This window comes from Pleurodeles waltl, chromosome 12 (assembly GCF_031143425.1).
Source record: "Pleurodeles waltl isolate 20211129_DDA chromosome 12, aPleWal1.hap1.20221129, whole genome shotgun sequence".
In the NCBI taxonomy this organism is placed as follows: domain Eukaryota; kingdom Metazoa; phylum Chordata; class Amphibia; order Caudata; family Salamandridae; genus Pleurodeles; species Pleurodeles waltl.
This window is the reverse complement of record NC_090451.1, coordinates 533,488,586-533,514,149: the sequence shown is the minus strand read 5'-3', so window position 1 is coordinate 533,514,149 and position 25,564 is coordinate 533,488,586. Positions and strand designations below refer to the sequence as shown.

The following is a 25,564-nucleotide window of genomic DNA, read 5'->3' as shown; positions in this document are numbered from 1 at the left end:
GTGAGCCAGCACTTCATCACCAAAGGTTTACTAGTGAGAAGAGGAATCAGTAAACATAGTGTTCTAACTGGAGTTTCCCGTCAGCAGTCCAAGAGTGGAAGACAGAACATCCATCGATTTACTTCCCATTTCAACATCAAGTGACAGGTAGATCCTTCCCTGCCACAAAAAGAGTCACAGCAAAGCACACTCCACCAGAATGCAGAGCATGAGCTTGAAAGCCAGAAGTCCTCAGGAACACTTGCTGGAGGGGCCTGGGAGCAAGAACCCCCAGTGCTCTGTGCGAGGACAGCAGATGCCACCCGCCACTACTCCAGTGACACGACTCTGGAGGAAAGCACAGTCCTCCCTAAAGTAGTCACTCCAGGGCCTGTTCAAAAAGGGAAATAATGCCAAGCAGACAAAGACATGAGAGTCCATTCCAATGGAGAAAGGACCCACACTGATTACACAGTGTGTTCCTTTGTCGTAGACTGGAATTCTTAGCCCAACTGCAGGACTTTATATTTAAAAAAATACTGGTTTGATTTCTTTTTGTTTTAGTCTTTGAGGAACGACACCACCAATGTCTTCTTCAAAAGTACAATAGGCTGCGACCCTCCAAACTTTGCATTGCATACCAGGTTTAATTTCTCAACATCCTGTCATTTGTTTGCTAAATCTAATCTATTGCTGTGTCACAGTAAACAAAACACACTGCGTTTGTTAAACTGAGGCACATTGTACCAGTCACCATTTCATGCCCACGGAAGTTTTAATTTAGGTTCAAATAATTGCCTAACAGCTTACATCGCTGATTAGATTATGAAAACATAATTAGGTTTTATGATTATTGCACTGCAAAAAGTAAACAAACTGTTCTGCTTCTTGGGATTTCAGATAGACTATATTAAATTCACAATCAACAAACATTGCCAAAGTCAATAGGTTCGGTCTTGGCAGGAAGAAAAAAAAAAAAAACTTTGGCTGCCGCTTGCTTTTTTTAATTAAAAAAAAGGGTGGGGTGGGGGTGGTTGTATAAGGTTACTTGCGGACGAGTTCAAATAACTGACCTGTCCAGCCTACCTCCAAATACTCCGCCTCACGCAGACAAATTAAGTTACTGATTGATACACCAAGATGACCCACTCTGATACTTCCTCCTCCATTGCCATCATGGTGACCTACCCAGTGCAATCCAGGCTCTTCTTAGCACCCACTCTCCTTCCCTTGACCACCTTACCACCCACCCCCAACCCCCTTCCCGCCAGCCCTTGGCACTGTGTTTTTGTACTCTTTCCTATTGTCCCTCACTGGCCTCCCAATGTAGCTGGGATATTGTATTATACTCTTGTTAAAAACAATAAAACAGATTCAAACCTAAAAAATAAACATTCACTGATGTAATTTTACTAGGTTTATTTAATATATAAGCCTTTCATTCATGCCATGCATTTTATTATTAATTGTGAAGGAGAAAATAATAAATCACCAGCTAACCAATCACTCAAATTCAGGCAGCTGTTGTGTTATAAGGTCACTTCAACACTTTATAACTGTACAAAGGCGACAGAAAATAAATCTAACTGGGGACTCAAAGTGAAGGCAAAATAGCAGCTATTTTAACTTAATCTAAAATCAACTAAAGTTCATATAAAAATAACTAAAATTAAAGTTTACACTTATTACCAGTTTTATCACTGAAAAGATAGGAGCTTTTATAGGTGGATGTGAAAGATGTGCACAGGCTTTGTGCAGTCAAAGTGAACGGAGCCAATGGGCAAAGTGAACTAACACGCCGCCTCAAGGCATATGCTCTGGAGGGAGGAAGCAAAATACTAACGCAGTTTAACTGACCAATGGATAACGCTTGATGGCCAAAAGCCCTTCTATGTGTGTATATTACGTACTTTTTTTTTTTTTTAAACAATAGACCGACGAAATAGCTTAAGCTATCTCAAAGGCCGGACTTAAAAAAAAAAAATTTAAAAAAACAACACTTGCACTAGCATCACAAACTGGAAAGGAGCTACCATTCAATGAATAAGGCACTAACCCAAACAAAGCAACGGGACCTAAACAAGAATCATTGCAGAGAAGGTGGAAAGGCAAGAGGGAAAAAAAAGTCTGAAAGGAAACGTGCAGAGGTAAAAAAAAAGGTGGAAAAGAGGTAAGAAGAAGTGACTGAAGTTTAAACAAGATGGGTGTGAGATCAAAAGTATCCATGAGTGAGCAGCTAGTGCATTGCTTCAATTTTTCCAATTTCTTCCTCTGGGTACCCCTTTGTGGCCCTCTTTGTTGGTTTGTCCTCATGACGGTAATTTGTGATGTACAACATGAGAGACCTAAGTAAGGAGGTCTAAAAAGCCCCCTTGTGGGGGTCACCTAGCAGGTGGCAGTTAAATACTTTTTAGGTGGTAAAGTGTGTTCTGCTGTATCAAGGGGTGATGCCTGCCTGGGAACCCTCTGGCAGCGAGATCGCCCCAATCGCATGGGTAACGTTAGCGTTCTTAGTCCGTTCACCTCTCAAGGGCCCAAAGTAATACATATATGGTTATATAATCGAAATGAGCTGCTTCCATCCCCACAAACAAAGATAAAGCAATGTTCATCATGCATGAAGCTGGTTGTCTATTTAGGAATTCGTGCGTTTCTTGGAAAAAAACACAATATGAATGCATAGAAAGCCTTGCTTCCCTTTCTTGGGAAGTTTATGACTGGAACAGTGCCCTCTGCCCAACTGTAAACATCTTACCAGTACGGAGCATCTGAATGAACCAATGAACATGTCCGACGAGCCACTAGGAACTGCAGGAAGCGTCTAGCCGAATACCCGGTCGGGGCTCACTTACTACTCAGCAGTAACACCTGCCTTTGTCACCCCTTAGATTTAAGAGAGTTCTTCCAGCAGGAATCTGGATAAAGTGACTTATAGTTGGGGCAAATGTCCTCATTAACGTTCAGAAATGGTCACCTGTCTTCATCCAGCACCTGACACACCTGTGAGATTAGGGTGTTCATTTCTCCCCTGTTCCTAGTTCAGAAGGACCACGAAGTAGTCTCCTGAAATTTCAGCTATTGTGACTGGAGAAGGCTGCCCTGATTCCGGACCAGTTGGAGCTCTCTGTAGCCCCTGCAGAGCCACAGATACCAAAGCTGTGGATCAGCACCAAGTTTAAGGTCTGATATTCCACTGAGAACTAGGGATGCTATTGAGTTCACGTGGAGCCACCAGGGGCGGCTCGCAGGAGGGAAAAGGGGCAGGGTGTGGTGAAGCGGGGTGGGGTTGTGCACGGGGGAGGGGAAGGTGTTACAGGATTTTTTTTTTTTTTTTATATTTAAACTTTACTTTTTCTCCACGCCCAGTCAATCAACTTCGGTACAGTCCTCCACTGCAGGCACAGGCTCCCAGCCTGCCCAGTGTCCAATCCGAACACTGCTCCAAGGCAGGGTGAGAGCCTCTGCCTGCTGTCTCCAACCTGACAACACAGTGTGGGTTGGACAGAGCAGAGTGTGCATGTGTGTTTGGCTGGCCCGAGACAGCCGGCCAAACATACATGCGCCCTTCGTGCTCATCACAGCCCCATGTCCCCGCCCTTTTTTTTATTATAAAAGGATATTAAACGTAGTTTATCATTTTATAGTAAAAGTTTTGCAGCTGCTGCTTGGGGGGCAACTTTCCTCCACAATAGCAGAGGTGTCGCCCCTGGGTGCAACCACGACTGGAAAACGGTGCACACTATCAAAAGATCAGAAGATAGCCTCTAAAGTTTAGGTACCTACCCTAAGGAACCCACTACTACATTCAAGGGCGTTAACAGAAAAATAAAACACCTCTCAAGTTTGAACCCTATTCTGAATGACAGTGAGTGAGGCAAGTGAGCCCAGAACTCATTCAGTTTACACATGCATTCTCAGTGGTTTTTTTTCTTCCATCCACCTCCTTTCTTCTCTCATCCACCAATCTATTCAACAATTCATACACCTATTTCTTAATTCTTCTCTCCACCCTTCCTTCTCTCCATCCACCCCTCCTATCGATGCTTCGCTACATCCTTCATCCTCACATTCATCCACCATCTTCAATTCAATCCACCCTTCTTTCCATCATTCCAGACTTTTCTCCATCATACCACCCATCCTCCTATTCAGCTTTCCCTCCATCCAGACACCACATCCACCCACCATCTACCAATTCATCTGTTGTGCCATACATCCATCCACCTCTAAATTCAACCGCCTACTCACCCACTCTTTTTTCCCTTCATGTATTGTATTGTATTGTAATCGTACTTATATAGCGCTTACTACCCCTGACGAGGCGTCCAAGCGCTTTTCGGAGAGTAGCACGCTACTCTGAAACCCAACAAGAATTAGTGATGGATTAGTATCGGGAAATAATGAGTACAGTTTTAGTATTATTATGAGTTAATTTGAGCAGCGGATATGAGAGTTTGTTGGTTAGATTGACTGGAGTAATGGAGGGGTGGAGGAGGAAAGAAATCCAGAAGTGTTAATTGGGAGTATATCCTTAATTTACTCAACCCAAAGGCTTGGGATGAGTAAAGGGGGATAGAGGAGGGAAGAGTATGTGGAAGGGTTAGGGAGAGCATAGTAGCAGGGTGAGATAAATGCGGGAGAATTTAGTAGGGTTTTGTGGGAGGTCACAGTAGTAGAGTGAGGTTTGGTGAGTTCGATGTGGAAGCGTAGGGAAGAGCTTAGGCAGAGTTATTTAGGAGATGAAAGTAGTAGAAAGGATTTGGGATGAGTCAGAGTGAGAATGGAGGATAGTTTGATAGAGACATGACATGATGATGTGCTCTTGTACCATTTTTACCCCACACTTCCATCATTCGTTTCTCTTGTAGTGGATTTTACAGACTTATGTCTGAAGACCAGTGTCGCAATGAAAATCAAACTAAACATTAGCAACATTTAAAAGGTTTTAAGTCAGACACTGGGTTCCTGACGCTCCAGACTAAACCTGCCTTGTTAAAACAATCGATTGAATCCTTCACTGGTTGTAAGACTTCAGGGACCCCTGGTCATCACCAAAGTGAACATCTGAACTCGGGAAGACTGAGAGCTGCCTCTGTAACTTTGTTGTTTGGATGTAGAATTTTAGGTTTACTTATTTTGGAGTATCTGTATATTTCATGCAAGAAAGGGTTTAGTACAGTGAGCAGTCCAGCCAAATGCCCCCTGTTTGCAACGTAATAGGACTCGGTCAAGAAGCAAGGCACCTGTACCCCTAACAGAGAAAGTTTTCAGAGCCAACGAGTTTCAAAGTTTCCCAAAGCGATCAGAGCACTGCCCCGTAGGATGACACTGCCCACAGAAATTAAAGAAAGCATAAATCTCTAAAAACATCTGGGGGTTATAACTTTTCTTTATTTTCTTTCTGTATTTTCCTCCAGTCGAAGGTGGCATGCTTGGCTTAACGACCTGTTTGGGGTTATAACTCTCACCTTTAAATCAGAAGTTTTGGGTCTGTCTATGAAGGATGTTTTGATGGCTTTCAATTAGCTGGAGAGTTTTGTCCCTCAGGTGTCAACATTACGAGGAGAATGCAAATGGCAGGTCACAAACTGAAGTTAGAGTGAGTGGGGTGTAGGGTAGGCAATCTGAGTCGAGATTAGGGTTTGTGATGACTTGTGGGTTCCAAGGAGTCTCAATACGCTGCTGTGAAGATGGAAGCCCCTTGTCCACACTTTAGAGCCTGTATAGCGATTTCCTCCTAGGTCCCCTCTCTAGTGGGCAAGGGGAGGGGGGGCCCATGTGACGCAATATCATACGATGAGATGTAAAATTACAAAAAATGCACATGGGTCATACGCAGTTGGTTATGTCCACACGGGGGCTGGAAGGCGAGTGTGGCCATAGGCCAGGCCTTGTAACCAATCCGGATGACACAAGGGTGGGCACAGAGCCGGGGCAAAGAGGCTTTGCGCCCACCACTTCAGTGCAGGGCAGTGGCCAGCACAGCAGGCCATTTCCAAACGTGACCAGTTCGCACACTGTGCATCACACAATACCCTTGTCCATACCAGATTGTTATTGGTATTGTTAATTTCATCAAGGGTGTCATTTCAGATATCTGCGATGTCTTCCATAACTTTGAAATGTTAGTGACGTCACAGGTGAGGTCATGAGCAGCACAGAGTGGGGGCTTGAATCGAATGTTGTGCATCTTGCTTTAATTTTGGAATTACAGTGGTTCTTATTTAGGTTTTGCCTTGTAACTATAATGGCATTTTAGCTAACGTTTTTATTGGAATTTCTTAAATTTTTATAAACCATCACTAATTTAATAGGTGCAAAGGTAACCACAGCAGACATCTACAAAGTTGTTTTTCTGTGAATCTTTAACACCCACACCAACATCTTCCACCCAAAAGAGTGAAAGTCTGCACAGGGTTAGGTTACCCCTCCTCGTACACCAGATCAAAGATGTTTTTGTTGGAACTGCTTATGAGCAAAGATCTGTCCCCTACTCCATCAAAGGATACAAATAGTTGGATCCCCTTGAAAATTCCTTTTGTAGGTAGAACTTGAGTGCTTTTCGCACATCCGGAGTGTGTAGCACCCTTTCAGCCTGTGACTTTGGATCCTGCAAAAAGTCTGGTAGATGGATACTTTGGTTGATGTAAACTACAATACCACCTTTGGTAGGAACTGTGGGTTTGTTTGTATGACAACCTTGCTCTTATGGATTTGAAGGGATGGTTCCTGGATCGTGAGTGCTTGTAGTTCACTAACTCTACAGAGAGATGTGATGACTATTAGGAGTGCTGTCTTTAAGGTTAAAAACTTAAACTCCACTTTGTGGACTGGCCCAAATTATTCCATTGTCAATCGTATGAGTACAGTGTTCAGGTTCCACATTGGTGTCGATACTGTCCTAGGTAGCGCCACTCTTTCTGATCCCTCCAGGAATCTTTTCACTACTGGTAATGTTAAGAGCCTGTTCCCTGTTGCACCTCTGGTGCATGCCACTTTTGCAGACAGGTGGACATTTAATGATGTGTAGATCAGACCCAGTGCTTAATTTGGGCCGGTGATTTCCAGTGCTCGGCAACAGCACGTAATTCCAAGCAACAACACTAATGTTAGTCGACGACATGGTGGCCCTGTCTGTCTAATTCTATGATGAGCACAACAGTAGTGTTTAATAATTCAATATACATTAAAAATGAATCATTCTTACCATCTACACCTATCATGTAGTTTTGGTTGATCCTGGAATAGCCTAAATGGTCACACTTTTAGGACTGCAGTGGTGGAGTACTGGCAGGGTAATAGGTGGCGCAAGCTGCAGTGGACTCCTGAGAAGGGCCCTGACCTTATGTTTGTTACAAATTAAGCACTAGTCTGGCCGCTGTCCAGTAGGTGTGTGAGATACATTGGCATCATGCCATGCTCTGTTTTTGTCTCTAGGTTCTGTTCCTCCCTGCACCAGTGCCTGTATCCAGTCCACTGTCACGTCACTCTTCCTAGAGCTTGGCTTTCTGCTTTCCTTCAGGATCTCCATGGTCATGGAGCAGATGTAGGTGTCCAAATTCTAGGGATTCAGGAGCCAAGCTGCTAGTTTGAGTGCGGCTGGTTCTGGGTGACATTTTCTTTTGTGCTTAGTTTACAGGTCCTGTGTTGCTTCGATTTGTATGATTTGACCTCTGGACATCCCGACTATCAAGCTTGTCCCACCCACTGCAGGGCGATGAGTATGAGTGCTGCCCATGGCTGTCTCGTCTTCTCCAGTACTTTTTGTATCAGGGGAATCAGTGGAAAAGCATAGACAAATATTTTGACCAGTCTATTAACCTGGCATTCCCCTTGTACTGTTGCTGTGAAAACCTGGATAAAAGTGTTGGCATTTAGCATTTTCTGGGGTCTATGCTTGGTGTTCCCCACCATCTGAACATGCTGTCCAGTACTTTCAGCTTTATCTGCTATTCATGGGGGGTGTTTTCTTGCCTGATCAACTTGACTGCCCCTCTGTTATGCTTACCAGGAAGGTGTATTGTTACCAGGCTCATGTTGCTTTGGACTGCCCAATTCTATTTTTCTTGGACTAGTTTCGACAGGAGGAACAACTTTGTTCCCCTCTGCTGGTTGAGACAGAAGATTGTAGTTGTGTTGTCTGGATAAACAGGTTCTGTCCCTTCAGGTGTGCTTGCAATACTTTCAGTACTAGAAGGCCATCTTTCATTCCAGATAGTTTATGGGCTTCACAGCTTCTGTAGGGTTCCAGAGGCCTTCAACCTTAAGGTTATCCATGTTGCACTCTTTAGCCGTTGTGTAATGTGTCTGTCATTGAGGTCACCATGGGAGCTGACAGTTTGAAAGGTTTCCCTACGCTCATGTTTGTCGGATTCCACCAGTCAATATCCTTCTGGATCTTTGATTGACAACCAGTAGATCCTCCCAGTTCCCAGTGGCCTGTGACTATCCGCTGCAGAGCCATCCCTGTATACGCTGCAAGTGCACTCTTGCATGCAATACAAGGGGAGATGCATGATGCCAACATGTCCATCAATTTCATTACAGTCTTCACTGTCAGAAACTGTCCTTTCCAGTACAGGAGAGTTTTGTCTGCTATTATAGATGCCCTCTGGGGGACTGGATATGTTTGTGCTATCCTGCAGTCCAGAGTTGCACCCAGGAACACCTTCACCTGTTCTGGGAATGGTGATGAATTTTCGTGGCTTATGGTAAACCAGAGGCTTTGTAGTATACTTCATGACTGTTTACATGTTTATGTAGCATCAAAGTGGGATCACTTCTTGAAGCACTGTAATTTTGACGTGTTGCGTTTGTATCAGTTTGTTTAGGTACCTGAAGTTTAGAATTGGTCTCAATGTCAAGTCTGGTTTTGGTACTAGAAAGCATGCTGATGAGATGCTGGCACCTGTTTCCTTTGGTGGGACTTCCTTTAGTTCATTTTTTTATGAGTTCCTTGTCCTCTTCTGGCAGCTGTGCAACCTCCTATTCCATTAAGGTTCTTGTCTTTGGAGAAACTTGAGGTGGCAGCCTGGTCAATTCTAAGCAGTAACCAGGTCTTATTATGTTTAAGATCCAATTGTTTGAGGTGGTTGACCTCCATTTCTCCTATTCTTCCCCCCCACTGGTGTCATGTGGTGCGGTTATTGGGGAGAAGAGTAATTTGCTTGTCACTCCCCACCCCTTCCTTACGGGCTGCCCTTTGCCTCTGGGCTTGTGCAAAAGGGCTGCCTCACCAGGTGCTGCCACTGCTGTTAAGCTAGCTGGTGTGCATCTTGCTAGTTGAAGATATGCTGCTGGTGTTGTTGTTGGGCAGGTGAGAAGCTGGCCCAGCTGGATTGTCTTCTTCTGGAGGTTCCCTCCCCTCCTGAAGGAACCGCTAAACTGTAACCCCCCCCCCCCCCCTCCTCACCCCCCTCCTCCATGGCCTTGGCTGTTTTATTGACCTATATTTGCTGGAGTGTTTTGTCCACAGCAGTCCCAAAAAGAACTTATCCTGTTAACAGTATGTTTGTGATGGATGTCAGCACCTCAGGTTTGAATTTAGAGACCTTCAGCCATGCGGGTCTCCTGATGGTGGTGCCCGTGCACATCTGTGTGTTGCAGTATCTGGCACATCTAGCGCCAATTTGAGGCAGGTGTTGGCAATGTTCCTGCCCTCTTGGATGACTACCTTCATGAATTCCTTTGGAAGGTTCTGCATGGGTACTCGCATTTCCTCCCCTTGTTAGTGACCGTACCTCTGAAGGAGGGCACTGGAGTTTGCAATCCTCTATAGTGCCGCTGCTTCGCTTTCCATTTTTCTACCCACCAAGTCCAGCCTTTTGCTCTTTTTCTCTGATGGCGGCCTGGTTGATGAGGGGTGTTATTCCTTTTCCTCGCTGTCAGCACTATGATAGGGTCTGCTGTTACATTGCTCTGAATGTTTCGGGGCTCCTGATTGGAGTGTTTGCAATTTTTCTTACACTCGAGGGTTGACTGTGCTGGCTGTGGCAGATTCCTTGAAGGCTTTCTTACCCTGATCTAGTATGCCGAGAAGCGTAGGGAGGTACAGGTTTGCCTACTGTGAAAGCATCAGGGTTTCCAGGAGGAAGCACAATTCTTCCCTTTCTTCCTTGTAATGGGCTCCATTCGTGTCTGCTATCCTTTTGACTAGTCCACTGTATATGAACAGGTTGTCTTGGGGGGCGAGTGCCTCGTGGGCTAGCGGGTGACACTTTCCTCAGGTGATTCAGCATTGAGATCCTGCCATTAGGCATCGAATTGGCCTTCTCTCGCCACCACGATGGGCTCATCCTCCTCATAGTCAAAGAGGTTTTCCTGCTCCTCTTCACGTGTCTCTGGTTTCGAGGGCAACTTGATGTCGGTTACATAGTCGTCAACTTCACTCAGCTCCAAGAGTTTTGTGGGTATGCGAAACACCTACAGGGAGTCATCAAACTCATTTTCCTGCTGTAGATGCACCACCATGTCTGCTTTGAGTCTGCATCGCTTTTTCTCGACCTTCAACAAATGCTCAGCATTGATCTTCAAGGAGGCCTGCCTCTTTGGACCTTTGAGCTCTTTGCCCTTCGCCGCCTCCTCCTGCTTTCCCTTTTCCCACTCCTTTGTGACTGCTGGTGTCAAGAGTAGGCTTGAACGTTTGCCATGCACAGGAACTTCGGGGCACCATCTGATGTCATACAGGGGATGGTCAACACACCCACACAAAAAAATAAAAGAGAAGACAATTCCAGACACAAACACTAAATGGTGGAATAGATGCACACCATTTAAAGCCAGAAAATGATTCATGCTGCAAAACTTATTCTGCAGTTAACCCAATTCTTAATTCGAGCTGTTTTAACACACCGTTTCTCCTGGGTTATCTACCCGCTGTTGATGAATGTTGTATCTCACCAGCTCTTCCTCTCTCTCCAGCGACAACCAACCATAAGTCCTTGATAGCATAGACATTTCAGAGCACACATTCTCAAGAGATGTTTGCCTGCACTTCCTCGAAGACTGACAGTTTCTGCCCTTGAAGGGATATTTTCCTGCACCTCTTGAGCAGAGATCTTTACATTCAACCCTTTTGCACCTTATATGTGCTTTTTAAAGAGTCTATCTTGGCCAAAAGGGACATATATTCCAATGTTTGCTTGTTTGAGAAAGAACAGAACAAAATCTAACACATTTCAACCTGCATTTTCTTTCTACATGCTTTGGCTGTACCAACTCTTATTAAAGGTGAGTGCAGGAAAAGATCTTTGAAGTCCTGTCTCAATATCTTGTTCAATGGAATACTATTTCCTGCACAACCCTGCACGACCTCTGCACGTTGCTGGATAGATTTTGTTCTGTTCTTCCTCAAACACATTTCAACCTGCATTTTCTTTCTACATGCTTTGGCTGTACCAACTTTAATTAAGGTTGAGTGCAGGAAAAGATCTTTGAAGTCCAGCCTCAATATCTTGTTCAATGGAATACTATTTCCTGCACGTCCTCACTTTCCCATGTGGTTGGGAAGGGACATTCTACTGATCTTGTAGAAGACAGTGTTCTCCCCCTCTTGTTTTTACTCAGTAAGCTTCATTTACACTTCTCCTGCATCTATTCTTGCTTGAGAAAAAGTCTTCTGCACTCCCTCACTTGGTTAAATCATGTCTTCCTCTATGAGAGATCTTTAATGGTAGTCACTTTGTTGTAAACTATGAACTCAAGGGGAAAGGTTGTCTTGCACATGCCCTTGGCCCAACATATTTTCTTACAATTACCATCTGAACAAAGCATCAAAAAAATCTGAATGTAGTCTTTTCTTACCATCCACCACATCTGGACGTCAAGAGGCAAATCCATGTTCTCAAGAGTCCAAATGGGAGAGATTGTGGGGTCATAGTGACTGTCGAACCATTCGGAGGCCCCAGTTTCCCACACACATTTGCTGCAGGCGCAGACCTTGGGCAGTACCACTTTGCTGCTGTGATGCTGCATCCCTGCGTAACCAGGCACCAGCTTCACCCGGTGAGTGCCGTCCACACTGTTGGAGTCCAGGTAGGATAGGGCAGCATTGCTGTGGTGAGAGTACGTGAAGAGCAGCGACATGACAAACACTAGCAGTAGGGTGCTGGAGAGGAACCAGACGCGTAGGGAGCACTTCATGGCTGCAGGCAATGGGTCCCAGTGGCGGTGGGTCAACACCTCCACCACTTTCCTCTAGAGCTTGCAAACTGGCGTTCCGCGTCTGGGATCCTCCTGCTGACTCCGCTAAAAGATAGTTCGGCATAGGGAACAAATGGCCAATTCTGAATATCTTTAATGGGCCTGTTAAGACGTGCCCGCTTGGGAAAGCTCCAGAAACCTCTAGTTTTCTAGAGGTCAGGGCAGGCAGTCCCTTTCTTCGACGAGACACGCTATTTCAAGGATGACCATTGGATGCCAACGTTTTTCTTACTCGTTCCACCGAATCAGCTCCACCTGGGTCACCTACTATAATCCTGGTCCCTAGCAACCCTGCAGGGCTCTGCTATCGAAACCCAGACAGCGCACATGTCCATGTGGAATGGACGACGATCCAGGGTTATCCTGAAACCCAACAAGTAGCAGCCTGTGCAATCACTCCGAAAGTGGCCACCATGAAATGATCTCTTCCGGAACACTGCTCTGGCCACACTGTAGGCTTCTCGGGAAAAAATAAGCGCCAGAGGCGTCGTGGTCCAGACACTAGGCGCCTCTTCCTTGCGCGGACCCCTCCTCGCTCCCAGGAGGTTCCATTCTTGGAAGCTCCGCGGTGCATCCCCTCCACATCTCGAGTACAGTTTACTCCCTCGCCTTGGTAGATGCAGTTGCCTGGGAGACAGCCAGGCTACCTTCACTCACTCCCTCCCTGCAGGCAGATGAAAGGCTCTTCAGATGCAGCTTGCTACCAATCTCCCTCGATCAACGCGATTAATAAATGACACCTGTTTCCGGCCTTCGTCCCCCACCTAGTCCACTCTCGTTGTCTGCAAAGAAGCGCTCGCTGATTCGCTGGCCCAGCCCCGCCAGCTGCAGATGGGAAATCAAACCTGAAAAAAAAAAAAAAACACATGAATCTCGTTACTAAAAGACACAGTGACGGTGGCACAAATCTGGTTACCTTACATCAACAGATCCCAAACAAAGTCACAAAAACAACAGATCTATGGTGGGGACACACTGCGCTGCAGCAGCTATTTACATGGATTTACAGGTCAGGCTCACAAGAGGAGCACATGGCACACGCGTCATCCAAATCCACACATTCAATGAACACAGGCTGTAGAAAGCACGAGCCAAACTAACTGAGGTACTCAGGAAAAGTGGGCTCGTTAAACAAAAATGCCGCGATCTGAGGCATTTTATGGGAACGTAATTTGAAGCTGCGGTTCTAGTTTGTGGGTGGGAACATGGTTGCGGCGAGGTTTTTTTTGCGCTTGGTCCAGAAGCTCGAGGAAGCGCGGAGTTCTGCGCGGCTGGGAAAATGCTGAGCTTTCACTTCTGGCTCAAACTGATGGCAAAGGGTAGGGAGTCCGAGGGGAAAGACTGCTTGTGGCTGGAGATTACACTGCGTCATTTCCGCATTCCCTCCGGAGCCGGGTAACAGCTTTTATCAACCTACTATGGGAAAGAATTCGACGGAGAACAGAGATGGCCAAGCCTTTGATCCCAAGGGCACATCTACCCACAGTCTCCACACGATATGAGAAGTTGTAAAAACATGACCCTGATAAGAACGTCTACCTGGAGTGTCTTCCGGCGCAGTCGGGGACATTTTTGGCCCCTATATTTTATTAGGGCGGAGACTGACATTCGTGAGCGTCTCCGATGCATAATAATGCCCCAACTTCCAGGGAGAACTTGCTAAACGTATATGAGGATCCGAAGCTGAACTTGCCAAGGATATGAACTGTCCCAGTGTGCAGCCCGCATAAGGCACTTGAATGAGAACATACAAAAACACTACAAACAGTGTTATATACAGAGCTATGAGTATGCCACGGAATTATAAAATGTGCCTCTTGCTCTCACAGTCTCATTACACGACAACGGCACCTCGGTGGTCATCTCGCACGACATAAAAACACCACACACAGTCTCAAAACAAAGACAACGCTGCAGGTAAGCACTTCAGCACCCCACACCGGGACAACACAGGCCGGTTCTAGAGGGTAGCCAGGCTCTCCCAAGATAGCGCTGTTGGCCACCCATGACCCATTCGCAAACAGAAAACGGTCTTCTGTTCTTTTTCGTAATGAAACAAAAACACATGGGCCTGCAGACTTGAAATCAACGCATAACTATGCAACTTCCACCAGTAATGCCAATGCCTTGGGGTACTTTTAGGTGCCTAGAGTCAGGGGAGAGGTCGCAGGAAATGGTTGATATTATTGTGCATGTGTAAACAGAAGGGGGTGCCCGAGATACCCCCATTATATTGAGACTGCAAGCTCCTGTCACAAAGTAATTAAGAGATGAAAACGGTTTTATGCGTGAAATTTTTTGCCACTGCAAGAAAAGTAAGTGAAAATAAGCATACAATCAGGATATATTTTATATCTTTGTAGTAGTTTGTTATATTTCTTTCTGGTGTGACATTATTTGTAATTTATGGCGGGGACACTGGAATTATGAGGCTGGGGAAAAACGAATTATGCGGCAGAGTTGACTAAATTATGTTTCAAAGAAAGGCAAATAACTTAGCATACTGTGGTGCATTTTTCTGATAGTATTACTTCATTATTTTTACACAATTACACTGTCTTGGAAAAGGTTACCTCTCCTTAGTACCACGGAAATACAGCAGTAGGCAAATAAAACCAGTCAACCTTTGCCAAGGGCCTTCCACAGCACAGCAGCACATCTACTCATTTTTCAGTAACTTTCGATCTGTTTGAGCTAGAAACAACATTTTCTATTGTGAACAGCTGTAAACTATGCAGCAGATGTTGTATTATGTAACACATTTAACAATTCTACATTTATGTAGGAAATACAGCAGCAGCAGAATCACATAATTCCAGTGGCCCTATTAAGCAAAACACACTGATAATGGCACAGCTTCGACCCTTCCTTAGTGAAATAAATTGTTAAGTTCCACTAACACAACACCAGTAGATAATGGAAAGGAGCAGTGCATGCGAGCATTATACAAACAAGCATTTTCAATGCAACGGGTCTAGCATTTGTTCGAGTTAGAGCTATTAGCGTTGTAAAGCAAAAAAACGCAGCGCGATCGTGTTATGTAAAATGCAGCGCAATCGTGCTGTGTGGGAAATAAACAGATAAAGTAGTCCGGATCCCAGGCTAAAAACATCGAGCCTCTTATGTTTTTAGTACTTTACCGGTGCTGTGTAGGTGGGCTAAACAGCGGAAAAAGCATGACGTATGTATGCCTTTCGCAAATGAAAGCAAGCGGATTTTAAAAGGCAAGCCCACAAACCAATGTAAGTGACTGACGTGGCATGGGCGTGGTTTCAAGCCCAAAGAGAGATTACAGAATGGACGAAGCGCTTTGCGCTCGTCCATAGAAAGCAATGTAACCAATTCCATGGCAGCACTGGCAACATGTGCTGCTGCAGTCCCGCCTGCTCTAGGTGCTCACTGCAGGCGGAGCTTGCTAATACAATTAAAAGGAACTTAAAAAATAGACACCTCACTATCGGGCACCAGTAAGCGTTATTCACTCTCTCCAACAAACTCTCATTTTCTCACTTGAATAGACCGAAATGGATTATAGTCACTGGAATTATGGATTCTGGAGATGCAGGATTTTATTCATAATTATGGGTGTCACTTTTGCCATATAATCCATCATCTGCGGCATAATTTGTAGACGTTGATAAAAAATAAAAAAAAGCCATTTTAAACAGATCAAAAGTTACTAAAAACACAGTGGCATATTCCTGCACAGTGGAAGGCCCTTTGCAAAGGTTTACTGGTCACCTTTAAGATTGCTATGGCTGTGGCTGTGTTTTAAACTGGTACTGATAAGATGACACTTTTCCAGACAGTGTACGTAAAAAAAAAAAGGACAAAATAATAAATGAACAGCACAACGCATTATGGGGCGTAATTTAATCAGCCCTTCTGCATATTTAGTGCTCCGCTTGTTGCATCATTCCGGTGGCCCAATATAGTGCTACTCCTGGGGGGGTCCTAAAAACTTATAAAATAAGATTCTGAGTGAAAGAATGGGAAGCATGCCAGTCAGTATTTAGGAGATAGATTTACATTTTAAGGCACTTACAATGAGCTGTACGCTTATCTTTGATTCCTTTAAGATACTTTCTGCTCAAAAGACTGACTACAAAATAGTGGTTGACAAATTAGCCATCAAATTACCAGTCTAGTCATCATCCTGGGAAGATGTACTCTTGGCACAGTGGGCAGACAGGGGTGGAAACAGGCCCACATTTCACATCTGGTTTATTTTTTTTGCTCTGGTTGGCACCTTTAAGAGTTAAAACTATGCCTCCAAATATGACCTCGCTTATTTAGTTAAAATACGCAGAACTCCAGGTCTTTGTAGATCTCATGAGTACGAGTAATATAATCCAGGCCCTGGTGCGGCCAGTGTTTAGCATATGGAGAGCCACCAGTGAAGAACAGATCCAGACAAAGCAGGGTCAGGCCCGACTATGTACACTCGCATATACCCACGCAAGAAATGCACAGCCCTCACTCCTTTACGGACACAAAGTCATTACCCATAGGGAGCAGCGGTGAAGGTGAGCCGACCGAAGAGGGTGAGGTGGAGAGTCCAGGGTGAGATGGAGAGAGAGATGGGTGAGGTGAAGCAGAGAGACTGGACAGTAATATGGAGGAGGCTGAGGGAGGATAGTGATAACAAAATGAAAATGAGTGGGAGAGAAGGTGGGCAAGTTAGAAAGACAGGAGAGTGAGCTAGAGCGAAAGGAGGAGAGGGGAGAGTAAGGAAGAGAGAAGTAGAAGGAAGAGAAAGAAGGTGAGGTCGAGAGAAGAGGGTGAGGTGGAGAGAGAAGGGGGAGGTAGAAATAGAAGGGTGATGTGAAGTTAGAGTAAGGTGATGCGCAGTGAGAGGGCGATGAGGTCAGGAGAGAGAGAAAGTAGAATAAGGCAGGGAGAGGCGAGTGACAGGAGCGACATCGGAGGGTGAAAGGTTGAAAGAAGGGCACAGCAGGGAAACAGGTGGGTAAGGCTGAGAAAGTGTAAGGTGAAGTTGAGAAGAAAGTGAGGTGGGGAGAAGCAGAGGGTGAGGTGAGCGGAACCACCTCTTGAAATGGAGGGAAAAGGAGAGTGAAGTCAGGAGAGAGGATGGAGAGAAAGGGGGTGAGGTGGAGGGAGCAGAAGGGATCAGTCCCATAGGTTGAAGCCTCTAGCAGTGCACAGGTCAACGAGTAGACAGATCCTGGCAGTGGGCACAGTATGCAGCTCACACCCACACAAGACCACCCTGCATTACCAGGCCCAGCTCTCAGACCCTGGGACAACCCCACGCTTCTTCATGGCCCTTCCAGATCATACATCCTAGAGCCGGGCCCGGGGTAGTAAGTGCTCGTTAAATGTCAAAATGTAGAACAAAGCTTAAATGAGGTCCTGAGAAGAAGTGTGCAGGATTAGCGAATACAAATAACCATGCCTGCTTGGGAGCGTGAATGTTTAGGAGCACTCGCACGTTTTGGCTCGCAGCTGGCCTGCAGAATTCCGATAAGAAATGTACAACATGTTGTCTTACACTGACACATAGGCTTTAATATGCAGTTTGCATGGGTCCTTTGGAATTTGATGGAACAGACTTGGTTTGTTTGTATCTTTCGTTCCACAGACTTCCCGCTGGCCACTCAGACTTTTCACTCATTTCTTCTACTACACAGTAAGGGCCGTATGTACTAAAGCATTTTCCCATGGACACAGAATAGGTAAAACCCTTTGATACATATGGCCCTAAGTGTGGTGTTCCAAGGGCGACTCCTATGTTGCTGCATTTGTTTAATGTTCATTTCAGATCCTCGGTCGTCCCCATAGAAAGCCGATGGCTAAAGTTTCGTTCAATGCCAATGACATAGATGCCAGCGAAGGGCATGCAAATGCAAACATTCTGTGCTTCTGCCTTCATGGCACCAATATCAACCGTGGACAACTGAATAAAGGAATAAATGGAAGACTGATGGCACAGGTTGGTTGATATGCTCATTGACTCATTCCCTCCTTAGTGGGATTCCCCCTTTAGTCAAAGGTTAACCTTAGGTGATAAAATGTAGTATAGAGTTGCTTCCAGACAAACATTTAGGAAAGCTGAACACATGAGGTACAGGATCTTACCTCCTAGTAGGCCTAAATAAATAAATCCACCCTATTTCCACCCCCCCATTTTAGGAACACGGTAAGGAGCACTTGTTAACTCCACTATTGATAACGCTGATATTCTGTACTTGGGCACTACCCCAAAACAAGTCCATAAACCTGAGGCCATCTTCAATGCCCGATCAACAATTATTCTTCAACAGGATGTTATAGAACTGGTCACCGCAGATCAAGTGGATTTTAACTTAGTTAATAATGAGCTTCAAGTGATCTTCAACTCAGTTTCATCCTAAAATTGTCAAAAATTTAGGGACTCTGTGTTTCCATGATAATCTAATGACCCCATATTTATTGACTACTCAGATCCTCCAAGAAGGGACCTCATAACCAGTTTGAATACCACTGGAGACAAACTGTAGGTAAAAGGTTCTCTCATCTAGCCATTGTGCAATGGCATTGTTTACCAGCTCTGTCTGAACACATGGTATAGGACTTACCACGCTCACTTAGGAACCAAGCTCTGTCTACTACAAACAGCTGTCTACATAAGTGACAGCATCATTTGAGGCAGCAAGTGATATGCTGATATACCAAAGCTCAGAGTGCACATCTTAACTGTCAGAAGACATCCCCCAAAGTAAAGTGTCTCAGGACGTGGTAGCAGATATACTGGAGGACATGGATGGGTAGGAGTGACGCATCGACCATGGGCATGGAAGGGGGACAGGAAGTGGGAGCAAGAGATTGGACCAGATTGAAGGTGAGAAGGGGCTTAGACCAGAGGGACAGCGAGAAAATACTTGAAAAATAAGGAAGGAGAGAATCGGAAGAAACAGAAGAAATTAAAGAGATTTAAGGAAAATATACGAAGAAAGGGGAGGTGAAAAAAAAACAAAGCATGGAAAAAAAGGAAAATGAGATGAAAGAAAGCAGCCAGGACAGGAGGAAAAGAGTTGGAGGAGATTTTTTTTTCTTCCACGGATGCTTCTCCCTGAGGCAGCAAAGGCACGGACAAAAAGCGTGTTCATTTTAACCACACAAACTGCTTGTTCCTGTCTCATGGGTCAGAGAGTGACAGCTATTATCCCTCTCATGCTGCTATTTTCACAATATTCTATGACCCCTTCTGAGCTGCCCTGCAGTGTTTTCAAACAGTTTCAGAGACACCCACCCATCAGCAACACCACCAATCCCCTCTACTCCTAAATATCCCAACCCCTACACAGCACTAGTGGTGAGACCGCCAAGTACCACTCTGTGGGTCCATGCAGCCACATTCTGAGGTTTGCTTCAGCTATCCTCCATATTAAGCTTTTTATCGAAAGGTCTGGCCCTTGAGACAGCACAGATTATGACTTTACATGCTTGCCAGCAGGAGAGGAGAGAACTTCGGGCCATATGTACGAACACTTTTTCCCATAGACACAGAATGGGTAAAAACCTTTGCTACATATGGCCCTTCCACGCTTGTCTCAGGGCGTGGCCCATTTGTGTCTACAGGTGACTGCATGTTTGTGGAAGTATACCACATTTCGGTTCCAATAGTTCACTATATCTTTGGGCGAAGAATACCAACCTCTTTCAACTCACTCCATATTTTCTCCCATAAGAGTCCTGTGACATGACCAGGGCATAACCGAACTACTGAAAAGAAAAGAGTGACTCCCTGAAGACCCAAAGCCAGACAGCCTCACACAGATTGTGCCAGCGGGCTCATGAAAACAGCTCACATGGCCCGTCCTAAGTGTGGGTCATAGCCCGGGCCACTAGCATTACCGGATTTGGCAGCAACATAATCTATAATCTTCTGGATCATTTACAGACTTTACCAAAACAAATTTGTTTCTAGTTTAAATGGTTCAGAAGTTACTAAAATGCAGTGGCACGTACTTCTGAGTAGCTAAGGTTGAGTGGTCAGCTTTTAGTTGCTTATTGCTGTATTTGGATCCTAAAGTGGACTTTTGTCCACACACTAATTAGTGTAAAAATGAGAAAGAACATGTAAAATGTTCATAAATTGTAAAGCATTACATAGTCGGCCTTTTTTTTTTATGTAACACTGTTATGTATCAGTTCAAGTAATAATTCCAGAAGCTTGCCAAGCTCTCCACAGTTTCACAATTGTTGCTATTTTTAATGGTGGGAGTTTTCAGAAAGACTGTAGAGAAATGTGATATGTAGTACAATGAGGCATTATTTAGCATCATATTGTAACAGACAATTTTATGAACTTAACTGGCACAAGAACAGTGACGGGCATTATGTCCTGGAACAGAATATAAATTAGCATTTTCTTCTGGCAAAGTGTTTTTATAGGGTTTTTTCTTCTTTGGAGCACAATGTATAAGGGAAGCATTGTTTCTCATGTGGCACAAACTTCCGTCTGCTACACATTCATTTTTAAGGTTGCAGCCTACCAGACATTCTGGGGACTTTCAGAGAGCTGACTTAGGAATGCATTTCACTGGTGATTATCCTTGGCTTTCTGGTTTGAAACTCACACTTTCTGACTTTCCATTTGCTGGTTGTATTTGTTTTAGGCTCTCCAGGTTCAGGTTGTAACTCCTGTTGCCTAAACCGTGTTTTCTGTATTCTTCCAAGAACTTGCTTTCTGTTAACAGACCTTTAAATCTTGTGCTTGTCTCGTCACATTTGCTGTGCATTCAAAGACCGCAGCCAAATGTCAGGCGCTGTCTTTCAAGGGCTCTTGTTTACTTTCCTTTCACTGACTTCAACCTAACCGAATTTATTTCACACATGTGGGTACAAAAGATTTTTCTTTTTTTTAGCACACTACGCTTGAATGAGCTGTACAAGTATTTCAGAAAATACCAAAATTATGAACACACAAATGAAGCACATTTTTTTGTTACTTCTGAAGTGTGTTGAAAACAAGAACTTTACAATGATCAAAACGAATCATTACACTAGGTGACACAATTTCCACACATTTCTGTCTGTACACTGCATAGTTTTATTAGTAAAACTGTAGGTCTGTGCAAATGTCATGGTCATTTCAATTGAAAATGTGCTGTCTGTAATGGCAGTGTGCTACTCCACCATGAATACGCCACACTAAGCCAACTCTATACCACTGCAGTCTACTCTGCACCACTTCACTTTACACCACTCCACTGCACTCTACGCCTCTGTACTCTACTGTGTAGCGCGCTACTCTACACCACTCCATTCTACGCCACACCAATCTACTCTGCACAACTCCACTCTATGCCACTGTACGCTACGCCGCACTCTATACAAATACCCTCTATGCCAATGCACTTACTCTGTAACACTCAACTCTGTGCCCCTCCATTCTACGCCAATCCACTGTACACCATTACACTATGCAACTGCACACTACCATGCACCACTTCACTCTAAGCCACTGCACTCTATGTCAATCCACTCAAAGCCACTGTACTCTACAACACCACTGTTATCTACACCACTACTGTTATCTACACCACTACTGTTAACACCACTCTATTCCATTCTACTCTGCACTTCTCCATTTTACACCACTGCAATTTACTCTGCTCCACTTTACATCACTGCACTCTATGGCACTAAACTCTACTCTGCACGGCTCTATGCCACTGCACTATGGCACTATACTCTACACCACTCTGTGCTACTCAACTCTACGCCACTGCACTCTACTATGCACCACTCTAATCTATGCCACAGCATTCTACGACACTGCAGTGTTTGCCACTTAATTCAATGCCACTGCACTCTAAGTCACTATACACCTCAGCACTCTATGCTAATGCACTCTATACTAGTCTACTCTATGCCACTGTACACAACTCCACACTATTCCACTCCAATACACAACACTCTGCCACTCCACTCTACTCTAACACCATTCCACTCTACGACACTCCGACGACACTCCGTGCCACTTTCAAAATGCCACTAACGTTTGGCCACGCTGAACAGCAGGCAAGCTGGTGAACAACATGGCTAAAACACATTGGCCTAGGCAAGACCTATTGGCATTGCTAATGCTGGTTATACTTGGTGTAGGAAAATGGCTCCTTGTTGCAGTTACCACCCCCCCCAATTTTTTCCTGATATTGCTGCTGACGTGACAATGTGCTGGGACCCTGCTAACCAGGCCCCAGCACCAGTGTTCTTCCAATAAAAATGTACCATTGTTTCCACAACTGGCACACCGCTGGCACACAGATAAGTATCTTGTCAATGGTACCAGTGGTACCAAGGGCCCTGTGACCAGGGAAGGTCCCTAAGGGCTGCAGTATTTGTTGTGCCACCCTAGGGGACCCCTCACCTAACACATGCACACTGCCATTGCAGATTGTGTGTGCTGGTGGGCAGATAAAGGCAAAGTCGACATGGCATCCCCCTCAGGGTGCCAAGCCCACAAAACACTGCCTGTGGCATAGGTAAGTCATCCCTCAAGCAGGCCTTACAGCCCTAAGGCAGGGTGACTATACCACAGGTGAGGGCATAGCTGCATGAGCAATATGCCCGTACAGTGTCCAAGTCCATTCTTAGACATTGTAAGTACAGTGTGGCCATATTAAGTATATGGTTTGGGAGTCTGTCAAAACGAACTTCACAGTTCCATAATGGCTACACTGAATACTGGAAAGTCTGGTATCAAACTTCTCAGAATAATAAACCCACACTGATGCCAGTGTTGGATTTATTAAACAATGCACACAGAGGGCATCTCTGCCCCCTGTATTTTACCCAATCCTTCAGTGCAGGACTGACGGTCTGTGCCAGCCTGCCACTGAGAGATGAGTTTCTGACCCCCTGGGGCGAGAGCCTTTGTGCCCTCTGAGGCCAGAAACAAAGCCTGCACTGGGTGGAGGTGCTTCACACCTCCCTCCTACGGGAACTGTAACACCTGTTGGTGAGCCTCCAAAGCTCAGACCTGGTGTTACAATGCCCCCAGGGCACTCCAGCCAGTGGGGATGTCTGCCCCCCGGACTAGCCCCCACTTTTGGCGGCAAGTCCAGAGGGATAATGAGAAGAATAAGGAGGAGTCACTCCTCCAGCCAGGTCCACCCCTAAGGTGACCAAAGCTGAAGTGACCCCCTCCTTGAGAAATTCTCCATCTTGCTTTGGAGGAATAGGACCAATATGGTTAGGGATGTGCCCCCCTCCCCAGAGGGAGTGGGTACAAGGAGGGTGTAGCCACCCTCAGAGACTGTAGCCATCGGCTACTGCCCTCTGACCCGAACACACCCCTAAATTTAGTATTTAGGGGCGACCCTGAACCCAAATCATCAGATTTCCTGATGACCACAAGAAAGAAGGACTGCTGAGCTGAAAACCCCACAGAGAAGAGAAAGAGACATCAACTGACTCGGACCCAGACTTACAGGCCTGTCTCCTGCTTCGAAGAGCTGCAGGAAAAGAAGCAAACCATTCTGCAGGACCAGACCAACTACCCCTGAAAAGCCTCCAGGGGATTGCCCACATCACAGAGGACCAAGAAACTCCAGTGGGCAGCAGACCTGCCCAAAGAAAAGACCAAGAAACCAACTTTAAAGGGACTCTCACTTCACTCCAGAAGCGGGAGTCCTACTACTCTGCACCCGACGCCCCTGGCCCGTGTCCAGAGAAACCAGCTATCCAAAGAGGAGCCCCAGGTGACTCCCTTGTGTCCACCCAGGGCTGACCTCCCTGCACCCCCACGACAACGCCTGCAGAAGGAATCCCCAAGACCCCGTGACCGCGACTGCCCGAGATGAAGATATCCGATGCCTGGAGAAGCACTGCACCTGCAGCCCCCAGGCCCGTGAGAAACCAACCACCGATGCAGCAACAACCAGCAGGCAGCCCTCACCCTTGCCTAGTCGGTGGCTTGCCTGAGAGGCCCCCCGGTGCCCTGCCTGCAGCGCTTCAGTGACCCCCGGGTCCCTCCATAGAGTTCTATTGAGAACCCGACACCCTGTTGGCACACTGAACCCAGCTGCCCCCGTGCCGCTGAGGGTGTGGTCTTTATGCCTACTTGGGGCCCCTCCAGTAGTCCTCCAAACCCCCCCTGGTCTGCCCTCTGTCAAATCAGGTACTTACCTGCAAGCAGACTGGAACTGGATTATCCCCTGTCTCCATAGGTGCCCACATTATTTTGGCTCCTGTTTGACCTCTGCACCTGACCGGTCCTGTGTTAGCTGGGTGTTTGGGGATGCCTGGAACCCCCAACAGTGGGCTACCTGTGCCCCAGAGATCGAACCAGTAAGTGTGGTACTTATCTCAGAAACTGTACTTTACGTACCTCCCCCAGGAACTGTGGAAAATTGCAGTTTCCACTTTTAAAATAGCTTTTTGCCATTTTAAAGAAAACTGTGTATGATATTGAATCTATTTAAAATGCTAAGTATTACTATGCAAAGTACCTTTCATTTAATGTACTTACCTGCTAAATTAATCTTGTGGGTCTAAAAATAAATTAACAAAAGACTATTTTGTTTATAAAAATCTATTGGCCTGGAGTTAAGTCATTGGGTGTGTGTTTTCACTTATTGCCTGTGTGTGTACAACAAATGCTTAACACTACCCTCTGATAAGCGTAACTGGTCGACCCACTACCACAAATAGAGCATTAGTATTATCTATTATAGTTCCGAACAGAGTCTATGGGTTCCCCAAGAAGCTTGACCGAGGCAATATCTCATCTTGATATAGTATATACAGAGCCAGCTTCCTACACTAGGCATACATTTTCCTATATCAAATAAATGATTTTCTGCTATAAAGATATCTTATGGCGCTAAAGAAAACCCTGTAGTAGAAGAAAATAATGTTAACTTCATTCAGAACTCACAGTAATCCTTTTATGTTTTTGTCGGATATATTGGAAAAAAATCCTACTTCTTACACCACAGTTTGATCCCATTGTTCCTTAATTTTCTTGGGAAGTGGCGAATCCATCCTTCCCCAAAAAATTGCTGCAGGGGGTTGCATGCTAAGCTCGCTCAAATCGTGCCAGAGTTGGCTAATATGAACATCTCAGCCAAGGCTGCTTCTGGCCCTCTGGCACGGTTACTGGACTGCAGGGAAGTCTGCCCCTTGGTCCGCCCCGCGGTATTCAGCGTTTTCGTTTTCCAGATGTTACGTCTAAGATTTCCCGCTTAGTGTGGGAACCGGCCTGCGGTTAACTTAAAACTGTAAGCTTCACTCGCACCTTCAATGCACCCTGGCTGCAGGGATTCCCATTCATTCTCAAGACAACGGCGAATGGGACAGCCGCTCTTTGTTATTCTGAGAGTTTTGGTGTTAGCGCATTTGTACCACGCGTGGTAACACCCTGGAAAGGGAC

General features: G+C 45.4%; 1 protein-coding gene across 4 annotated transcripts in view; it reads right to left on the bottom strand.

The window, feature by feature from the left end:
• The window catches only part of ST3GAL2 (ST3 beta-galactoside alpha-2,3-sialyltransferase 2), a 235,769-nt gene that overhangs the window by 107,372 nt on the left and 102,833 nt on the right, over nt 1–25,564 (bottom strand). For 3 of the 4 annotated variants that reach the window (XM_069217523.1, XM_069217524.1, XM_069217525.1), the window contains exon 2: nt 11,782–13,025. In XM_069217523.1, coding sequence (XP_069073624.1) covers nt 11,782–12,120 — 339 coding nt within the window. In that variant the 5' untranslated portion in view covers nt 12,121–13,025. Of the gene's footprint in view, nt 1–11,781; nt 13,026–13,281; nt 13,402–25,564 lie in introns of those variants that run through there. The other variant, XM_069217526.1, reaches the window with a different exon arrangement.